General features: G+C 37.9%; 1 protein-coding gene across 4 annotated transcripts in view; it reads left to right on the forward strand.

Annotated features, from left to right (window-relative positions):
- The window catches only part of plekha1b (pleckstrin homology domain containing, family A (phosphoinositide binding specific) member 1b), a 58,908-nt gene extending 36,682 nt beyond the window's left edge, over positions 1 to 22,226 (forward strand). Inside the window, exons 9-13 of one of the 4 annotated variants that reach the window (XM_079801484.1) lie at positions 6,447 to 6,511; positions 6,957 to 7,020; positions 13,249 to 13,338; positions 14,666 to 14,706; positions 19,759 to 21,461. In XM_079801484.1, the coding sequence (XP_079657610.1) occupies positions 6,447 to 6,511; positions 6,957 to 7,020; positions 13,249 to 13,338; positions 14,666 to 14,706; positions 19,759 to 19,966 (468 nt within the window). In that variant the 3' untranslated portion in view covers positions 19,967 to 21,461. Of the gene's footprint in view, positions 1 to 6,446; positions 6,512 to 6,956; positions 7,021 to 13,248; positions 13,339 to 14,665; positions 14,737 to 19,758 lie in introns of all 4 variants that reach the window. The other 3 variants (XM_079801483.1, XM_079801485.1, XM_079801482.1) reach the window with 3 other exon arrangements.
- The last annotated feature ends 365 nt before the right edge of the window (positions 22,227 to 22,591 follow it).

Genomic DNA, 22,591 nt, shown 5'->3' on the forward strand with positions numbered 1-22,591 from the left:
AATAATTAAGTTTTACTTAAAATATATGTAAGCAATAGTGTACGAGAGACTGTGCTGTATTGTGAATAAGTCACGGCTGAAGGGTGTTGTTAGGCACGAAGCAGAAACGGTTACCACACAATACCAAAAAATATGTATCAATGCACCTTTTATGAAGTAAAATCTCTAAAAGCCTTCCTTCTGCTGGAAAAAAAATAGTCCCTGGCCGTGAAAAGCAACATAAATTACATTATTACGCCATTAGATTGAGTCAGTCAGTAGCCAAGACTTTTATATTGAAAGGACTGAAATTTGTTGTGAACACGGAAGACGCAGGACACGGTGAAACCCATTAGCTGTTAAAAGACAAGATATCACAGCGGACATTCAAACTATTTTTTTTAAATAATGAACATAGGCCTGACCTGAGGGAAAATGCTAAATCTGAATGCAGGTAATACACTCGGGCACTCAATCTCTCTCTCACACGATACTCTATATATATACTCTGCATAATACAGTAAGCTTCAATTAACAATATCAATTGAGAACAAACAAATTTTTAAGTTGCTAAGAGTTGTTGCTAAGGGTGTTGTGCAGTGATACACAAAACAGGGTGATAAATCATAGCTGTGTTTTATTGTGAATAAAAAACAGCTATTGACCAATCAGAATCAAGGACTGGAACTATATATATATATATATATATATATATATATATATATATATATATATATATATATATATATATATATATATATATATATATATATATATATATATATATATATATATATATATATATATATATATATATATATATATATATATATATATATATAATTTGCCACTGTGTACTAACATATAAATTAATCTGTTCATACAAAGTACTTATTGTGCATAAATATTTTTACTTTTTATATGTAACAAATACCTGCATGTAATTGACCGTTCGCAAAGACCCGCCCCCTTTAGTTACTGTTGCTATATGTCCGACAAGCCTTGGCATTCTCACACCACACACATTCTCACATAGAGAAAAGAGGATACTGACAACATGGCGACAGACAGGACAGAGCAAGTTACTTTTGATATGAAACAAAGTCTCAACTTTAAAATTGAAACAACAAGTACCGTTTTGTGGCTCTTTAATGTGTTGTGATCGCTGTAGCGCCTAAGTTAAAGCTGCCCGTGAACCGATCTTCTCTTCCTTCTAGTTCATTGATAAGCATCAAATTAACATGAATGAACACTAAAAGAAATGTGGTTTCAGATTGGCAGATTGGCAGATTTGGCGATGTGATTGGTCAGATCGCCTGTCAATCAAACTCATGGCGAAGGGTGAATTACGTTTTAACCTTACCCGTATTCCACCTCAATAGTAGCAAAAGTGTTCTACAGCATGAACACAATAATTACATTGCAACAAGCAATAATTTTGTAAGTACATGGTAGTTAAAGGATAGTTCACCCTAAAATGAAGATTAAGTCATTAAGTCACCCTGGTGTTGATCTAATGCCATATGACCTTTCTTTTTCGGACCCGCTTGCGTTCATCCATATAATGGCATTGAATAGTGACCAGCATCAAGATTTTAGAAAAGTATCACAGAATGGTCCCATGTGTCACGTGTTGTATGTTCCAAGTGTTGGGGTATACAACAGGGTACATGTATGTATTATTTATCAAAAATCCTGACATTGGCCGTTGATCTTCTGTGCACGGCGCTCATGACACTCTATTTGACCGTAGTTCACTCCGACTCCAGAAAAAGCACACAGTTTGTGAGGAATCAAGATTTATAAAAACGCAACACAAATTACAGTCTGTGTTCTTGCCTGAGGTGAATTTAGCTGTTGTGTTTGTCGCAACAAAAAGTTACCGCATTCACATCTGTCAGCTATCATTCTGACCCTCATCTGACAACCGTAGCTCCGGTCCAGAGATATTTAACTCGGATACTTTTTTGACATTTCTAGGAGTTGTTGTATTATGTTGTTATTAATCTTGATTTTTGTTTTCTGGGCGAGTTGAAGAGTGAACAACGGCGCTAAATAGAGTCTCATGAATGTGCAGTCGTGCACAGACCAACAGGCAAGGTCAGGAGTTTCTTAAAATAATACATTACATTTCAGTTTGTATTTCACCAAACCTTATCGCACACACCCAGAACACTTGGAATATATGTCACATTGCATGGGATCATTCTGTGATTCTTGTACATCTTTTTTTTTTTCAACTTGATGCTGGTCACTATTCACTGCCATTATATGGGCAAGCACGTGCAGGACTTTTTTTTAATTCTCCTTTTGTGGTCTGAAAAAGAAAGAACGCTGCATTAGAACAATTCTAGGGTGCGTAAATGATGACTTAATTTTTATTGTAGGGTGAACTATTCCTTTAAAGACACCTGGTATTAAGTGGGACCAAATATTACATTTAAATTTAGTTTGCTGTAATATCTTTTTAGTATGTTAAGAAGTTGCTTTTGAAAAAAAAAATAACATGCAAATAAAACTAACTAAAAATAGGCACCAACTATATAAATAGGCTTTTAATGCTATAATTAAATGACATAATGCATATTAAACAGGTCAAGGCCACTTGTAATTTTGAACTCCAATTTCAACACTGGGTTATGAAGCCCTGCTTTTTAACATTGTGAATTACTTACCCTATGGGTAAAGGGTTGGGGAATACGGATGGGTGGACATTTGTTTGGCATATGATGTACGTTTCCTCTCAAATAAAGTGACTGCCATGTCTTGTCTGATGAGGGAACCATCTTTGGCTCACTTTTTGGCTGTAGTGGTTTAAAATCCTGGTAAACGGTTATAAATTGTTTTGACTGAGGGGGGAGAACAATGGAGAGTCGTTTCACTGTTCAAACACACAACTTCCTGTTGAAACTTTATTGACAAACGTTATTTCCCACAGATTTATAGAAGCCTAATTATTTTTATTCCCATGAAGTTAAGAATAGCAGAGACTGGTCTTCTGCCTCTGACAGTGCAAACGCAAAAAAGAAAAAGAAAAAAAGGTCACACTTCATATTAGGTGTCTTTAACTACTATGTACTTGCATCAAAATAAGTACAATGTACTTGTGCTCATATTGTATTTCAAAACACGTTTGCTGTTACTGCGGTGATATATGAGCATGGTTAGGGACAGGTGTGGTGGTATGGGTAAGTTTAAGGGTAGGGTTAGGTGTAATTATAGATGTAATTACAGAAATGAATTACAGATGTAATTACATGCAGGTATTTTAAATATATAAGTACAATGTAAAAACATGTATGTACACAATAAGTGCATTGTATCAAATGATTAATTTAAATGTTAGTACATAGTAGTTAAGGACACATATTTAGGCCTACATTTTTTATTTTTTTATTGAATTGCATGTAAAATGTCCACCTATTTTAACATAAATATATTAATGTGATATATTTGTCAGTCATACATAAATAAAATAGGTGCAATTTCTGTTATAGTAATAATAAACTGAATGCGTTAATAACCTAAAAAATACCACAAACCATAACCATAAAAATACATAATAACCTGGTTTATATATACAGTATGTATCATGAATAAATCCAATTTGTTCATATATTTTAACTATATTGCTTGTTCATTGTAAAATATGAACTTGTTTTTATATATATATATATATATATATATATATATATATATATATATATATATATATATATATATATATATATATATATATATATATATATATATATATATATATATATATATATATATACTGTTGTCTGAGGTCAACTTATGACTTATGACGTTCGCGTGGTTTTTACATTCAAAAACATCATAATGAATAAGTAATAGGCTATTTTCTACCCTGGTTTTGAGCCTCTCTCATGTAACGCTCGGTTTTTATAGGTGTGCCGCACTTAAGACTTGGAAGTAAACACCCACTGCTATGATTGGATAAATTTTGCATATTACAATGAGCTTCTGCTCTCCCGTGAGTTCAACGTAAGGAATTGTTTTGAAAGCGTGTGGGAAACGGCACCTGGAATGATTCGCCCAAAGGGCTCGCAAAATGTCTTTATCAAACAAACACAGTGATTAATCTTTCATCCACCCACAATTAATTGGAATGTTATTTTTATATGACTTGGCCCGCCTGATCGGTGGCTATAACCACAAGCCGTGGATGACTAAAACACACACACGCACAAGCCTCACTGCACAGTCAGACAAATCAAAGATCAGAACTTCCGCAATTGTATTTTTCCCTCAAATATCAAGTCAAGAGAGTGAACAACGCACACCAAGAAATGTTATTTCACTACTTAAGATAAGGAAAATCTGAAAAATCTTTGCGAGCCCTGGCCCGAGTCTGACCACGAATCGCAGCACAATGAGCCAACAACACCTTAAATAAAGGATTCCCCAGCCTGTGTCAGCGTGCTAAGCTGAGTTCAGTAAGACACGTACACATAATCAATAGATATCAAATGATCTGTAACAATGCAATACTGTCACACATATATGTATATATATATATATATATATATATATATATATATATATATATATATATATATATATATATATATATATATATATATATATATATATATATATACAGTATATATATATACATCCATATATCAAAGGCTGAATGAAAGTTTTATTTCTCAATTCATGACCCCTTTAATAAACACTTACCTATAATCACACACCAGTCCATGTGTAAATAATGTAAAGCAGTGATCCTTTGTAGTATATCAATATCTGTACTACATGATACGTTTTGACAACAGGAATGTTTAGTATTCTTGACCTATGTTCAATTGTGAAACTGTCAGAAATCATACAGAAATAATTGAATTAAATCAAACTGAACCAAACCGTGACCAGATTTCAGATTTACGTCATAAGTAAAAGCTAATGGACTGCGATATGTGGTGATGAAGTATTATAATTGTAAAACAACATAGACAAAGACATTAACTGTGACATCTTGGGTGACAAGAACTTGTTACAGCTTCAGAAAGAGCACAGGAAGCCACTGATGCAGTGCATGTGTGTGTGGCCTGGTAAACCTTACATTATGGGGACAACATTTCCCCACAAGGATGACAATATCTGAAATCATTGTCCTTGTGGGGACATTTTTTGGACCCCATGAGGAAAAGATCTTGTAAATCAGACTTAAGTGATGTTTTTTGAAAATGTAAAAATGCAAAACGTTTTCTGTGATGGGTAGGTTTAAGGGTTAGGGTTAGGGGATAGAATATACAGTTTGTAGAGTACATGGGCGTCAAGACAAGACCCACCCACTTTTTACGATCAATGATATTGGACCCACTCACTTTTATCGTCTTTAACATTCAGCACATGTCTGTTTACCTACCCCTAATCGATAAACACTTATTATTAAACACATGTTAGAAGCTTTATTTCCACTTTTCTAATATTTTCTTCATTTTTATTGAAAATAAATGGCTTTCCGATCTGATATGTGATGGGAAAAGGGAGAAGATTGAGCTCGGCGAAAGGCGGACTCGAACCGCGGGTCGATTTGTGTCAAAACTAGATGCTGTGTGTCTTACCCCGGCACTACTGCCGCTCTCAATGATATGGCGATTTCCGTAATTTTGTCTTTCCGAACTATACATTTAGCAAGCAAAGCGGTATTTTTGCTTCAGACGCCCATGGTAGAGTATAAAAATCATTATGTCTATTGAAAGTCCCCATAAAACATGAAAACACAACGTGTGTGTGTGTGTTTTTTTTTGTGATGTATGAGGACACAAATTTGTATAATGACAGGTATTACACTGGTATTACGACGTAAACATGAAATATGAGGACATTTCAGATGTCCTTGTATTTAAAATAGCTTTAAAAACATAATATTAAAAATGCTGAATGTTTTCTGTCATGTGTAGGGTAGTGTAGGGAGGTAGAATGTACAGTTTGTACAGTATAAAAACCATTGCGCCTATGGAATGTCCTCACTTACTGAGCAAAACAAATCTGTGTGTGTGTGTGTGTGTGTGTGTGTGTGTGTGTGTGTGTGTGTGTGTGTGTGTGTGTGTGTGTGTGTGTGTGTGTGTGTGTGTGTGTGTGTGTGTGTGTGTGTGTGTGTGTGTGTGTGTGTGTGTGTGTGTGTGTGTGTGTGTGTGTGTGTGTGTGTGTGTGTGTGTGTGTGTGCGTGTGCGTGCGTGTGTGTGTGCGTGTGTGTGAGGAGGGCAGGCAAATTGTAGGCAGAAACACAAGGCTTGGTCAAAGGCTAAATCATACAGTAGATGCCAATAAAGGCTATTTCAGGGCTGATAATCACAGGCCTACGCTCGCTGCAGCATCCTGCTCGGGCCTGTACTTCCTCTCTGCACGCACTCAGCGCGGCTGGAATGCTTGCTCAGTGCTTGTACAGTCGTTCACATGAAGACAATATTAATTAACTGAAACTCTGTTTTTAGGACCGAGAACCATTACGAGTTGTTCCTCTGAAAGAAGTAAATAAGGTGCAGGAGTGTAAACAAAGGTCAGTACTGCTTCATTTGTGCTTTTTGTTTTGTTTGTCATTTGTTTTTTGACAAATGACGTTCTTAGGAAACATTAGTGATGTTAACATTATCTTACAGATGAGAAAACATTTTAAAAATGGCATCTTCCGGTTGAAAACACACACTGAACAAATGTCATGGTGATATATGTGTGCTGTCAGGTTAGGTCAGGCAAACATGGCATTTGTTATATTTTTATTTATATCCAGGCAGCCAAGTTTATCTTAATGTTGACATTTGACAAAGTTCACAATGTCTAAAAGTTCCACGGTTTGGGACTTGGGCAGACCCATCATAATAGTGTACAAGCAAACATTAAACAATGACAGCATTCTCATCATGCAGCTGTACTGCATGTGATGTTTCAACGGTTGAACATTTTACCCATAAATATGTTGTGTCTGATATTGATTTATATTCTAGTGACTTGATGATGAGGGACAATCTTTTTGAACTGGTTACTACCACAAGAACTTTCTACATTCAGGTAGGAATGTCAAATTCATGTTAATTTCCCAGTGGGTTTTATGTAATGTATGCATTGATATTTGATGGTGAACGAAATGCATATCACAATGATATTTCATTGGCGGTAAAAAAAATGATAGAGTTGCTTTTATATGATTTGATTTTTCATTTTCAAGAATAAAGTAAAGTTTTAAGAATAAGGTCATAACATTATTACAAAATAAAAGTAATCATCTAAGGACTTAAATATCCTAGGTACTACGAGAGTTAAAGAGGTAGTATAGTAGTATGATTATTCTGTCACACCTGCTGGCTGGTAGCCTAGAAATCTAGATGCACCCTAGCGGCAGCAAATCTAATTTGCAGCCAGGGTAGTCTAGCAACTCTCCGCTGGCTTGCGAGCTGGAAAAAACAAACTCTGGTCAGGCCAATCACATCGTGTATAGAGTCGGTGGGCGGCTTAACATAATGACGGCAGAGTTGCCGCGGTTCCGCGTGCTACTCTTTAACAAAGAAGCTGGCGAACAGCGGTCTTTCGAATCGGCCTAGGCCGCGACGCTGGAAGACTCAGAGTTAAGCTTTTCTTTGAGAAAAGAACAAAGAATGGCACTGAAGTCATTCTTAAAAAAGGAAGATGTGTTCGGAGTTTTGCCGACCGGATACAGCGAAAGTTTAATCTATCAACTAACTCCGCTTCACCACCTTCGTTGCTCTGGTTGGTTGTAGCGCTATCCTATTGCGTGCAGAGGGAATTTGAAAGACAACCGTTTATCCTGCCCTTCAGATTGAGCCCTGCCAATGGTGAGTTCCCAGACCCAACATCTTAATGTGGGTCTGGCTTGTCAGGCTAGCTGGCTGGTTGATCTAGATAGAATAAGGCTCGAAGAGCAGTTAAAGGGTTAGTGAGTAAATCATGGGCTAATTTTCATTTTTAGATGAACTAATCCGTTAAGTAGTATTTTAATAGAAACCAAGAAACAATCACGAATAATCCAGTAAACAAACAAAGATAACATCCTTGGTTGCAAAAAAAGACCAGAGGCTACACAGTGGCAATAGCGGACAGGTGAGGCATTAATCAATTAGACAGTGAAACAATAAATGACTATGGCAACCAAGGAGTAAGGAACTAAACACAGTGGAACTGAACATATGCAAAGTTAGACAAAAGAATATCAAAACAAAAGTTCATGGACCTAGACTCAGAGAATTTGTGACAGAACTCCTACCCTCCGGAAGGCAACTCCTTGCGGTGTAAACAAAACAAGTTCAAACTATAGTTCAGGAGGGTGGTGGAGCAGAGGCAGAACGGGAAGAGGGATGGTGGGCCAGATCCATTTGGCGGAAGTGGGCTCAGAGACCAAGGCGAAGCCGACAGGTACAATAGGCAAGGCGAATCTGGCAGTTCAGGGAGCCAGGGAGATGTAGGAAGTTCAAGGAACCAGGGAGGTGCCTACAGTGTAGGGAGCCAGGTTGGACTAACTATTAACTACGAATTTTGCCTCAATAAACTCCTAATTACTACTTATTAATAGTTGGTAAGGTAGTTGTTAAGTTTAGGTATGGTGTAGGATTAAGGGATGTAGAATATGGTCATGCAGAATAAGGCATTAATATGTTCTTTATAAGTACTTATAAACAGCTAATATCCTAGTAATGTGCATGCTAAAAAGCAACTAGTTTATAGTGAGAACTGGACCCTAAACTAAAGTGTTACCAAATTTTCTTGGGAGGTGCTTGAGGGGCCTCCTGGCCGAGCTCTGGGGGAGGAGCGGACTCTGGTGGAGATTCAGGGGCTGGCTCATGACAGAGCTCTGGGTCTGGAGCGTGCTTGTGACATAGCTCTGGGGCTGGAGAAGACACTGGACTGTGCTCAGGGGCTGGAGCTGACTCTGGACTACGCTCAGGGGCTGGAGCCGACACTGGACTGTGATCAGGAGCTGGAATTGACACTGGACTGTGCTCAGGGACTAGAGTAGATATGTGTGTGGCCCAAACACACACAGCAGCCACGTATATGAAAAAGACCACTTCTTCGATAACACCAGAACTGATAGGAAGAGGCGGCTCTGAAGCTGCTTCCTCTGGTGCAGGCTCAGGAACTGTTTCCTCTGGAGCGGGCTCTGGAATTTTATTTAATGGAACGGACTCTGGGATTTCTCTCACTGGAACGGACCCGGGAATTTCACCCACTGGAATGGACTCTAAAATGTTCAGTCTCTGGAACAGACTGTGCTGAGAATGGCGGGCTTGAGGGTTTTGTCTGTGCTTGCCTTCCTGTCTTGGTTGCAGTTGACAGCCGATGGCCGTCTTTCAGACAAGAGAGCACAAACGATTTTGGGTCTAACTGCTCTACTCGAATGCCATCGATGGTCGGCACTCCTAGATGTTTTGGGTCAACAGGAAGTTTTGAGTGGTGTCAGAAGGTCAGTAAGCTCTGAGTCAGGGAGCAGTGTGGAGTGTGAAGCCTTTGAACATGCATGATGTGATCCTCACTTCTGCCTTTTCTGTGACTTTCCTGGTCATGGCCTCCAGGACCTCCATAGTCAAATGAGTCCACCAACTGGCATCAGTGAGAGATGTTTCAATTTTGCAGTTTCAGAGAGAGATAATTCACGCCGCATATCTTTCATCAGTGCAAGGTCTTTAACAAATCCTATGCTGCTGAGTAGTCCACTGCACTTTCGCCGATCCAAATCAGTGCAGGAAACATCCAAAGAAGCATTCTGCCTTTGTGTGGCAAGTGCTGGAATTTCCTGCCAAACAGCTCTGACAGTGCTGAAACAGAAACTGATGGCAGTCCAGCGAATGGAGAAAAGCTGCCCAATCTTCAGCTTTGTGATGTTAACATGAGTGGCAGCATCATAGATCAGTCTGGCATTTTTTGGAGATTGGTGGTAAAATGTATACAACTTTGAAATAAAGATTTCAAAGAGGTTACATCCAGTTACAGACTTGCATGCATTGTGCACTGCCAAGCTAGTTGTGTGCAAGACAATGTATGCCCTTCAGCGAAGAGAAGTCTTTGGTCAACTTCGCAGTCAGACTACCCTCTCTTCCTGTCATAACTGATGCTCCATCTGTGGCAATGCTGATCAGGTGTGATTTTAAATATTCATTGTCCAAACCTGCTGTCAAAAGGCTATCAAACGAGCTTGATACAATGCATCTGCTGTTATTCCCTTATCTAGCTCTATAAGATCAAGGAAAATGTTTTCACATCTCAAGTAATTTAAATAGATTTAGCCAAAATTTCTGCTTTCATCAACTGTCAAACTCACAAAAGAATCATTCTTCTTGCAATGCAAATATCATTGACTTTTTCAGTTTAGTGGCAATGTGTTCAATCATGGCGATACAAGTATGATCTGATTGGTGTGAAGGGCCCATTTTTGCTCCACTGATCTCTTGTAGCCTAATCAGTCTGCACATTTTACTGAATGCTAATCTCTCTTTTGCCACAAAGTAAAGCTGTTCTGAGATTGTTGCCTGTTTTTTTTTTTTCTGACAAGAGCATTTGTCATGCTTTTGTCGGTGCTGACCCGTTCAGAGCTGGTAGTGGAGTACTGTTCTGAGCTGTTGCTGACTGGCTCTTCGCTTTCTTTGGGGCTGGTCTGTGTTGAGCTGCTGTTTGTACAGACCCATACAAAGCTGTTGTTATCACTGCATTTGCCGTCTACTGAGATCTTGTCGCTACTGACCTGTGCTGAGCACCTGTCACCGATCTATAGTGTTGAACGCAGCACAAGTAAAACTTGTATTGAGATGCAGCCTTGATCAGAAGCTAGAAGTCATTTGTTAGTTTAACAAGCGCAGTTTCTGTGCTATAAAGGGGCCTGAATCCTGACTGAAATTTTTCATAAATATAGTTTGTTTGCAAGTTTTTCTAGTATTTTCTAGTATTTTAGACATAAATCTACATAAACCAAAGGGTCTTGGGACTTGACCCAGAGATAGAGATGAGTTAATAATATTAAGAAGAGGCTCTTCTGCTACAGGTAACAACTCTTTCAGTAGTTTAGTGGGTATTGGATCTAATAAACATGTTGGTTTAGTAGATGCAATTAAAAGTTGATTTAGCTCTTCCTGTCCTATAGTTGTCAAGCACTGCAATTGTTCTTGAAGGGCGATAACTGAGGCTCATAAAACATTGCTAAATTGTGTGTCTAAATTGTACATCTACAATTCTATATTACTATAACTATACTAAATTACTCTACTAAACTGTTTGAATATTCCGTTCAGGTGACATACTAAATAAAAACATTACTCTACTGAAAATATTTGCTGAAAAGCATTTACATTTTATCCAAATTGATGATGTTTTATTATTGGGTCCCACTGTCAGGATTCACTGGAAATAATAGGACCCAAGTGCAGAGATGAACAGTGAACGGTGATTTATTAACAAAGGGAACAAGGTGTAACAATTAAATAGTCCAGAGACAGTCCCACAACAGAGGTCTAGACAGGAGACTTGGCCACACGATTGAGCGGCCCAGGAACCAGCAGTCAGTGGAGTCTTGTTTATACTCGACGTGTCCACACGAGCGCGAGGATGCGCGCGGTAAAAAGGACGCCAACGCGGAGTGGGCGGTCGTGTGCGTTGAGAGCACGAGACCCCATTTTGCTTGCCGGTCACACTGGCACCCAGTTTGCGCGTCTAAATCAGTTGCTTATATTTACAAAATGAGCCAACAATAGCAGAAATAAGCCCTTTTAATAAAAATGAAGATCCATGTTTAATAAAAACTCACGAAACGAATTGAAAATGTTTAGAGAAATTAGAAAATGTTTAAGAGATCATTAATTTTTGTTCTCCCATCCATGTATTCTGTTCTAATGTCACAAGTAATACTGGGCTTACTGTGTTTTACACGATTATTTCGTAGGTTTGGTTTTGGCAAAGTACTTGTTTACTAAAGTAAACATTGTCACGTGTGTACTTCTTCTCACCGCTGTTTCCTGATGGATAGAACAATTACTCCGTGTCGCCCTCTGTCGTTTCAAAGAATAGCACAACAGCGAGAGCGTCGAGTATAAACACCTCCTCAAACAGACGAAGCATGCGCAGTCAGCGGAGGCTCGTGCTGCGGAGCCAGACGAAAGTATAAACAAGACTTCAGGCTGGGCAGGACAGGACAGGACAGGACTCAAAACACACATACATCCAACACAACAGGGGAGAAACAAGACAGAAGAACAAAAACACTCAAACAATAAATAAGTAGCAGGTGAGGCAAACACTAGAGTTAAGTGACTGAAAAACTAACCAATAAATTTAAGGGAAAACACTAACAAAAGCTAAAATAAGTAGCTGAAGCAAAACAGGACTAGAGCAAAAGAAGGCTATGTATAAATAAGTATAGACACGCTAAATAACTAAAATAAACACAACGAAGAAAGAATTGCAAGGATACAAATAACTACAGGAAAAACTCTGGATATGCACGTAATACTTCAGACAGGTCTATGACACAAACAAAACGATCCAGCAAAGACATGAAGGAAGGAAGCACAATATAAAGGGAGGAAAACACACGAGGACCAGGGGAGCATAATTAGTGAAACGAAGACTGGACAAGGACTAAACGAGGGTAACGTGGTAAGACCAGTGGAGCACATGGCCAACATAAACAAAGACAAAGCCATGTGCTCTAGCACAAAACAAACATGGAAAAATTAAACAAAGACAGAACAAACAAAGCAGAGCCCTGACACGCCCTTTATATTCAGTGTCTTTAACTACTATGTACTAACATTTAAATAATTTGGTACAATGCACATGTTTTTATTATATTTGTATTTAAAAAATGCCTGCAAGTAATTACAGCTGTAGTTGATTTCTGTAATTACATCTATAATTACACTGTTGACCCCTCCCTTACACCTTAAGCCATCGTTAAACCCACCAAACCTGTCCCTAACCTGTAATTTCTTGTCCAAATAAAATTACTGGCAATCCCAATTGTGATCAGATTTTTAAAAGTTGTGCCACTGACCAATAACGCTAGGGCAGTAGGAATGCCTCCTAGCAACCAACAATACAGCAACCCAGTGACCTCCAGGCTCAGGCAATACATTTTTGGGCAGTTTTCAATTTTCATAATTAGTCTCAAAGGTTTAAGAGCCACTGATGTAAATAATTTCAAGCATGAGTAAATGTTTCAATTGATTGTTTTCAAATCATATTTACCAAACGTTTTAACATAAAAACATTAAATCTGTCTGTATTTTTCCATCTCAGTCGGACAGCCCAGAGGAGATGCACGGCTGGATCAAGGCTATCTCTGGGGCCATAGTTGCTCAACGGGGTCCTGGACGCTCAGCAGCCTCTGTAAGATTTTACTTTGTTTAGTGACATATTCTGAGCCAATTTCTGCTCTTCTGGTTTTATTTGCCTTTTGTCAAATGTTTTGTAGCCACCCACACTATACTGTCCATGTCCTGCCCAACCATATTTCTCTTCAAATTTATGTTGGCTGATGGAACAGCCAAAGTTCCAATCTTAAACGTTAGTTCACTAAAATCAAAACCATTGTCAAAAATTAAAGTCAAACCATTGTCATTGTCCACTCAAAAACTGTCCCAATTTAGCAGAATTTACCAGGCGGCCTACTCTACTATATCCTCTTTTTGTCTGTATGTCTCTCTTGGGCTTTTCACAGTTTAAATAGTTAACCCTGAGTCATTGTAAACCACGGGTAAACTGAATCCTGGGTTATCTTGCTTCAAGTTTCACATTGCTTATAATTTACCCGTGGTTAACAATCAATCTTGGGTATTCATACGGTGGGGTTGTTAAACCCTGGGTTAACGTCCTTATTTGCATATTTGCAGTGTCAGTGTCACTGATTGGAAGAACGCTGCATGTGATATGTTGTATTATTCAAACACCGCATCATGTCACAATGTACAATTTTGGCACCACAATGTGGGGTTAACACCGGCTGATTGGGGGTTATTACTTGATAAATAATAATAAAGGAATTCAATAATTAAAGGATTAAAAGGAATTTAAGGGAATAAATAAGAATGGTAAAATAAGTTCTAGGTCTAATTGTAGTTATGAAGTAATCAATTTAAACTTTTCTAAAAATGATAATTTAACATGCACACACATTCACTCTTATTTGTATGTCTATGTCGAAAACACTAATGTTTCTTGTATCGTAACATTAATTTTTAATCTTAAAACAATTGTCTAATACACACATCTACTTGCATCTTTCCACAAACTGTCGTTGTGTTGTGATTTGATAGGTCATCTCGATCATTTTAACATTCGAGCGTTTAGATCAGCCTAAAAATGTTACTTTTAAAACTTTTTGTCATCCTAACAACAAACAGCTTTACTCATTCTACTCTAAAATAATAAGATAAGAAAAAAATTATTATATAATTTATTTAATTTTTTTTCATAGCTCAGAAAAAATCTGGGTCTGAGGGCAGTGACTCCCCAAATTGTCTATGTTGTATGTAAAAGTCTATGGTAAAAAGCAGTGCTAGCCCCGCTTCTAAATTATATGTGTGAAACGTTCCTTTAGCTAGGGTTAAAATCTGTGTTTAGAATGACAACAACCTGGGGTTAAGCACGGTGTGAAAAGCCCTTTTGTCTCTTTTTCTGCCATGTCCGTGCCTAATGAATGTGCGCTGTGTTGCAGATGCGTCAGGCCAGACGGCTCTCAAACCCTTGTATACAGAGGTATACATCCTGCAATGGTGAATGCAGCACGTATGTGTTGAGATCAAACCCCTCGCGCTTTGTCCCTTTTTGTTTGCACTCAGCCCCCTGCTTAGAGTTTAGAGGCTTGTAGACCTTGAACTAGATCTGAGCAGGGTAGAGCTGCCTCACCTAAACAATCCAACCCCGCAGACAAACCGCACTAAAACCAGCTATATCTTGCTAGAGTGACCTTTGACACGCATCATCCCCATTTACTCTTTTAATATACTTTCGGTACATCCATACTAAACATCTCATTCACTCATCTCACCAACACTTCTCTCTAGGGCTGAGTAATGCAAATTTTTGATAACAGTGATTTACAAAGAGGTTTGTTTACAAAGCAGGCAGGTTATTTTAGGCTGCTGATACTTTAATGTATTACAATGTATTGCATCCAATATATTGACACGCATCTGATTTCTTTGTGAACGGTTTACATACGGTCAAAAGGGGTCATGAACTGGCTTTTTAAAAAAATATATACTATTGTCTGAGGTCAACTTATGACCTTCGCCTGGTTTTTACATTCAAAAACATCATAATGAATAAGTAATAGGCTATTTTCAACCCTGGTTTTGAGCCTAGCTCTTGAAACGCTCGGTTTTTATGGGCGTGCCGCATTGAAGACTTGGAAGTTAACGCCCACTGCTATGATTGGATAACAGTTTTACATATTATAATGAGAAACGGCAACCGGAATGATTCGCCCACAGGGCTCGCAAAATGTCTTTATCAAACAAACACATTTATCTCTCACCCACCCACAATTATTTGGAAATTTTTTTATCACTTAGCCGGCCCGATCAGTGGATATAACCGTGAACCGTGCATAACACACAGACACACACACAACAACACATGTATTTCACTATTTAAGAGCCCTGGCCCATGCTTTCGACTCTGATCATGAATCGCAGGACAATGGACCAACAACACCTCAAATACAAAGCCTGTGACATCGTGGAAGTTATGTTTAGTTAAACACGTACATAATCAGTAGATATCAAACGTAACAATGCAATACTATCACATATAAATACAATTTTTTTACTCACATAATTGTGTTGCATCATTCCTGTCAGATCCAGAAGCCACAGCATTGTTTTTTAATCTCATTCTGTCTGCAAATCCAGTCTCTTGTTTACAAACGAATCCACAATGAAATGAAGAGAACAAATGCAATGTCTTCCCCACGTAAGCTGGATGTTCATGAAAAATAAAGTTCAACCATGCATTTTGGAATCCGAAGGAAGCTTATGGCATGTTTGAAATCCGGTTTAGCTCCACGTAGGCCTGTTATTTATCTAACATGCCAGGCATGAATCGTTGGGTGGGGCTACAGAATTAGGCGTTCATCTTCTTCGGTTAAGGCGGCGTTTCACTACTCTCTGATGTCACAGGGACGCACATTCGCAGATCGATCGTTTGCTGAGCCAGATATTCTTATATTACCATGACCTTTTATATATCAAAAGCTCAAGGCAAAGTTGATTTCTCAATTCATGACCCCTTTAAGACATAACTGTGTTTACTATGAGACTCGCCAAGACAGCTATTTAGCCATAATTTTATTTGTATTTTTCCATTCAAGAGTAAGAAGAGTATTTGTGCGCTCTTTGTGTGCATGCTATGGAAGAAGCATCACATATGCCTCACACCAGATGCGTTCTCAAGTTCAAAGCGCCAAACATTGAATCATTGAAACATTGAATCTAATCACCATACAGGCCAAAAGCACAGACATTATTAAATACACAAAAAGAAAAATGTTGAAAAATGTCTATACACACTTTTCCAGCCTCATTATGTAGATACATTAACAACAGTTTGAGATAAATTATGTCATTTAATGGAAAACTATGTGAGTGTTGCTCTGTGGCACAGCAGGATTTTGAACAGCTCTGTACTTGTGCACCCCCTTTATTTTTAATCATCATCATTTGCAACTAACTTTAATAATTGTATTAATCCCTTAATAATCTATGTTAATACATTAACAATGTGCCACACCGCCGCACGTCAAAATAAATGCTTCTTTCAACAGGAGGTGATATGAAAGCAGTGAGTTCGATTTTGGGGTGGCCAATCAGATGTCACCCCAGGCAACCCTCTGGCTACTCTGTACAGAAGTGTAAAAAAAACCACACAAAAAACACAATATTTGAATCATCACATTTCCCAGCACAGTTGGTCAATATTTACTAGTGTGTCCACACTGATTCATAAGAACATTTAATATTCTCTTTACAAAAAAAACAAAAAACATTTCCATTTGTCATCTAGTAGTTTATATGAGTATTATTCTAAAAGTGTTTAAACACAGTGAGTCATTTCAACAAACTCAAAAAAAATTCAGCACATCTGGAAATTATTCGTTCAGTTTAATAGATGCTTTACTCAATTGTGAATTTGCAAGTTTGTTAAATCTATGAAATAACTGCATTGTTAACACATCTTTCCATAAAAATCATCAAATTATGCTTCTTGTAGGAATGCTTGAAATCATATTGTTATAACAGAAGTAAATCATACTAAATCATTCTAGATAATAAAAGGACTCAAAAACTCATTAAAGTTTTTTTATCGGCATCTATGGTTCCATGAAGAACTTTTACATCTGTGAAACCTTTCCATTAGATAAAAGGTTGTTTATTGTGGAAAAAAGGTTATTTAGATTATTAAAATTTTCTTCACACTAAGAATAAAATGGTTCTTTTAAAAGCTGTTCACTCAAAACTCTTAATGGTTTAAGAGTGTACACAATGTATCAAATAGTTGACCCATGCAGATCTTTTGTCTGGGTGGTGTAAAGTTGTTACTTGTTACCCCATCCCACACACAGTTTGAACAAGAAGAAATTGTTTGTATTTCTTCATTCTAATGGTTCTGAATTGTAGTACGCAGCTTGTAAGTTTAGGTCTTTGGTTACTTGGCTGGAATGGCCAAATATTTACAAACTTACATTTTACAATCCATTTCATAACCTCACCTGCTTTTACGTTAAAAATGACTTGATGTTTGATGTTACAGGGACTTATTCTAGTTTTGGAATATCAAAATCGTAATACTAATGAAAAGAGTTACAAGTTTGTTTAACTAAATTGCAATGCATGTTGTGAATGGTGAATTCCACAGAGGTGATATGGGAGATTGAAATTAACACATTTTATGAAGAACCAAGTTCATAAACACATTTTAGATGAATGCACCTAATGGAGATGAAACAGCCAGCAAAACATAAATAAAAATGGACTTGGTGCACCTTTTTAAGGATAATTCACCAAAACATTCTGTCATAATTTCCTCACCTTCATTTTGTTGATTTGAATATGCGTGAACTTCCACATAAGAGAGCAAGTCATGCAGGTTTGGAGTGACAAAGGATGAATAAATGATGACAGAATTTTAAGTTCTGACTAAGCTACCTCTTGTGAAAAAGAAGTGCTCTTAATTGTATTGAATGTGCACTTGTAGATTTAAGAAAACTGTACTTAATGAAATGAAGTGCACTTAAAATGAGTACACTTTTGAAGGGGTAAAACTTTATTTTACAGTGTCATTGTTACATATGTTACATGCAGTTACTATAGTAATAACTATAAATTAAGCATAATTGCATGCAACTAAACCTAAACCAAACCCTAATCCTAACCCTATAGTAAGTACATGTAGCCTAGTTACTTAACCTTTTACTTAGTACTTAAATGTAAAATTATAGTGTAAAAATGACACCTTAAGAACCAAACCCTGATCCTGCCCCTATAGTAAGTACATGTAGTTACTTAATATTACTCAGTACTTAAATGTATAATTACAGTGTAAAAATGGCACCTTAAAAATAAAGTGTAACCCTTTCTTAACACAATCAGGGCCATATCATACACATGGCGTAATGCAATGCCAGGCAAGTGTTTTTTGCTAGTTTCACCCCAACGCAGTTATTATTTTCATGTCCAGCTTTACGTTGTTTAAATAGCAAATGCACTCATGCCCATCTGTTCGCCCATGGGCGAGCTGGTCTGACAACGAGGTCTGTTCAGACACATTGTTGGCCCGTTTGCTATTTTTAAGGCTACTGAAACGACTGTGCCATTGACCAACAAAATCCTGGTCAAAACCTGCACATTGGTGGTGATTGAGGAGATTCCCCCACTTCCATGTAAAGCGCTATATAAATGTAACAAATTATTATTAATTATTATTATTATTATTATTTATTATTATTAATTCTAAAAAAGCATTTAAGCAATTGTCTGAAAATATTACATTCAGTTTCTTTTAAATGATATGATTTCCATAAGTACTCTTTTTAAAAGGATACCAAAGTGTACTTCTTTTTCACAAGGGATTCTTTTAATGTCAAGGCCTGTTCACACCAACACAAATGTGCGTCACGACAATTCAGTCCTATTTTTGCATACTATTTATCTGTTCATATCAATGTGAAAAAAACCCGGCAGATGGGCTGAATGAAAACGCAAATTCACTATGCGTGCAAATGTTCCTGTCAATCTTAACGGACGCATAAACAACTGTTCATTCAAATAAAAATGCGAACATTCGTCTTGGTCTGAACATACCTTTAGTTTTGAACTAACAAATGATGAAGAGGAATACCGTCACCTCAAAGCTTTTTATGTTGAATCCTTGTCCTTTCTGTGCCTTCTTCTAATTGCGTTTAAACTGATGTCCACCTCTCATTCTTTCCTTTCAGAGATTAAATTTGACACTGAGACACTAACAATCCCAAAACAAGCCCTTCTTCTGCACTACCAGCTGTCCTGTTCCTGCTATATCCCAGAATGATCTCCAGTCTGCCACTTGCTGTAACTTTCACTTTGCTGACGTGACCCATGTCCTAAACTGTACTAAACTTCCTGCTGTTCCTTCCTGCTTCACCTGCTCCTTTTTCTTGAGTTTTTGCTCTGTCTTCCCTCGCTACCATAGAAGTTTTCTCTGACGTGGCATTGGTGGCAATTGCTGCATTCTAGCCGTGCTGTTTCTATAACCGTTACTCAATCTCTGCAGGAGCACGCTGAACCCACCGCCATATTCTACTACAGTGAACCGTGTCTCCCAATTCCTCGCTCACCCCTCCCCACCGAACTTCACTACCCAGAATGCCGTTCCCCCTCGGGCCCTCAGCATGGCATGGGAGGGGCCAGACCTGAACAGCCTGCCGCCCGGGGCCCGATCGCGCCTGTCGCTTCAGGAGTCGCCCCAAATCTTCAAGTAAATGCTGATGACTCGTCGCCATGGCAACGGAGAAGCGACGTAACGGAACCTCCGGATTACCCTAAAGATAAAGACCGGCAAGTTACCAAAGTGTAACAATGTACTTGGTATATTACACACACATATTACAACAAACTATTAAAGTCAAAAGCAGAACAGGGACTCAGGATGAATGTGAATCGAGTCCAGTGCATCATGGGATATGGAGGACTATGGAATTTGGAGTTTTCCGTGGTCATTCTCAAGCCTTTCAGAAGAACTGTACACTATAACATAGATTCATAAACTAGACTGTTTGTTAAGAGGCTATATGTAAGAATTGACATATATTAATCACTTTTTTATTGCCAATGTGTGAACAGCTTGTAACGAAACGTAACAAACGAGACTTCCCCAACTTCCTAGGTTGTCTATGAGAGCCTGTAGACTGCTTTTTATGCAAAGGACTTGAGACGTTTTTGCCAGGAAAATCAAAAGGATGTGACGTTCAAGCCCAAAGTATACTTAGGCCGTCCTATTCTGCGACGGTCCGCGCACTGTCCATGTGATGTCATTTTCATCATCAGGAGTGTCCGAGGACGTCCGCGCACACTTTCCATGTGCAGCCCAAGTTTTGTTTCCGCACAGAAAACAAATTCCACAAAATGATAAGCACACAGCGAACACGTTTTTCCGCGCTCACGGCCAAAAGAGTATAAATTGAAAGGTTTGCATGCTCAACTGAACATAGAAAATGAACTATACCCGAGCCATTATGCATGCTCTCTCTTCTGTTTAATGACACATTCAATAAGTGCTTATACAATGTTCAGGATAATGCCGAAAGAGCTATTCTGCACTGTAATATCAATGTGTCATGCAAAGAAAAGGAATTAATTCAAACTATAGTCTCGCATAGTCAGATCTCTATAGTCTCAAATATAGGCCTACTTTATAAAAAAATTATAAAACACATGATGCCGGTGAATTGCAGAACTTGCGCAAACACATCCACATCACTAGGACAAAATATAACTTTGTTGTGAGTATTTCAGGGCATTGAATCGCATTCAGTCTCCTGTACGTTACGTGCACACAAGTGCAAGCATGAGAAATAAGTTGCTGGCTGCAGTTCACTTAAAGGGGACATATTATGCCCATTTTCACCAGATTTAAAGGGCACCTATTATGCAAAATTCACTTTTACATGGTGTTTGAACATAAATGTGTGTTGGCAGTGTGTGTACACAACCACCCTATAATGGTAAAAATCCACCCATTCCTTTTTTTTATCCCCATAAATCATAAGCAGTGTCTCAGAACAAGCCGTTTGCAGATTCCTGGTAAAGTGACGTCACATTTCACAGGCCACGCCCATAAGTGTTGATTGACATTGTCGTATTAGCATAGACCCCGGCCTCAGTGAGCTGTACACCGTCGGCCATGTTTATCTCCTCGCCAGAGCATTCAGTAAGTAAGAAACGTGTTCTTAATAAAGCACCTTAAGTCCATTCACTCAAGAGCAGTGAGTGATTTTCTGTTTGTTCTTCTGTTGTTTGATTCATATTAACAGCAGATATAGCAGTAGTTACTGTACACTCACCTAAATGATTATTAAGAACACCGTACTAATACTGTGTTTGACCCCCTTTCGCCTTCAGAACTGCCTTAATTCTATGATTGATGGAGATTATAAAAAAAAGTATTGGATGGATTTTCTTAAAGACACCTTCTTAAAGTGAATTTTGCATAATATGTCCACTTTAATGGCCACGGGTGTCGCTAATAACAAGGGTTTCTGAATTCTACATATACCCCCTTTAAGGGTATGTTTACACGACACCGCTTTCAACTGAAAACAGAAAACTTTTTATGTGTTTTGTTGCCCATTTATTGACACGACAACGGAGTTTAGGGGCCTGAAACGCAAGCTTTTCGAAAGCGATTCCTTTACCATCTAAATGTGAATTTATGAAAACGGTCACAATCATGCGTATTACGTGTTCACGAGGTGTTTCTTGACGTCCTGGCTGCATAATACAGCCTTCTTAGTAATTTTCGCAAATCCGTATGAACAGGGATCGTTTTGACATTATTGTCATCTGTTTTTGGTACATCGTTGACGTGTAAACATACCAAAACGTTGATAGCCAATAATTATTTTCCTGTTATGCCAATAAGCAATATTACGGCTGATATTATAAATCTATTTTTCCCTAAAGTACTATTTACACAAAGTGAATTCACTTGCTTCGAGTGAAATCTGGCATCAATGTACAGTCGAAAAATGTGGATGCTTAGTACAAGGCTATATGGTTTAAACTGGAAAATATATTGTTTGAATAAAATGAGGTATTTATATATATTTTTTCAATGTAGTAAAAATAACTTAATTATTAATATTATTTATTATATTATTAATTAATACTTGTTTCCAGTTTTGACCAAATCAGACTGACACTGATAAATTAATAAAAAAAAAAAAAAAAGGCTAACTATTGCTGATATCAGTAATGCCACTGATTATCCTGCATCCTAGGATCAACATGTCATAAATTCTGGTTAGTTTTATTTGAGTTATTCTGGTGCTTTTACATCCTTTTTGTTGGGGTACAAGTTTAGGCTTTTTTCCTACGGTAACATATTC

This window comes from Gobio gobio, assembly GCF_949357685.1.
Source record: "Gobio gobio genome assembly, chromosome: 20".
Taxonomy (NCBI): domain Eukaryota; kingdom Metazoa; phylum Chordata; class Actinopteri; order Cypriniformes; family Gobionidae; genus Gobio; species Gobio gobio.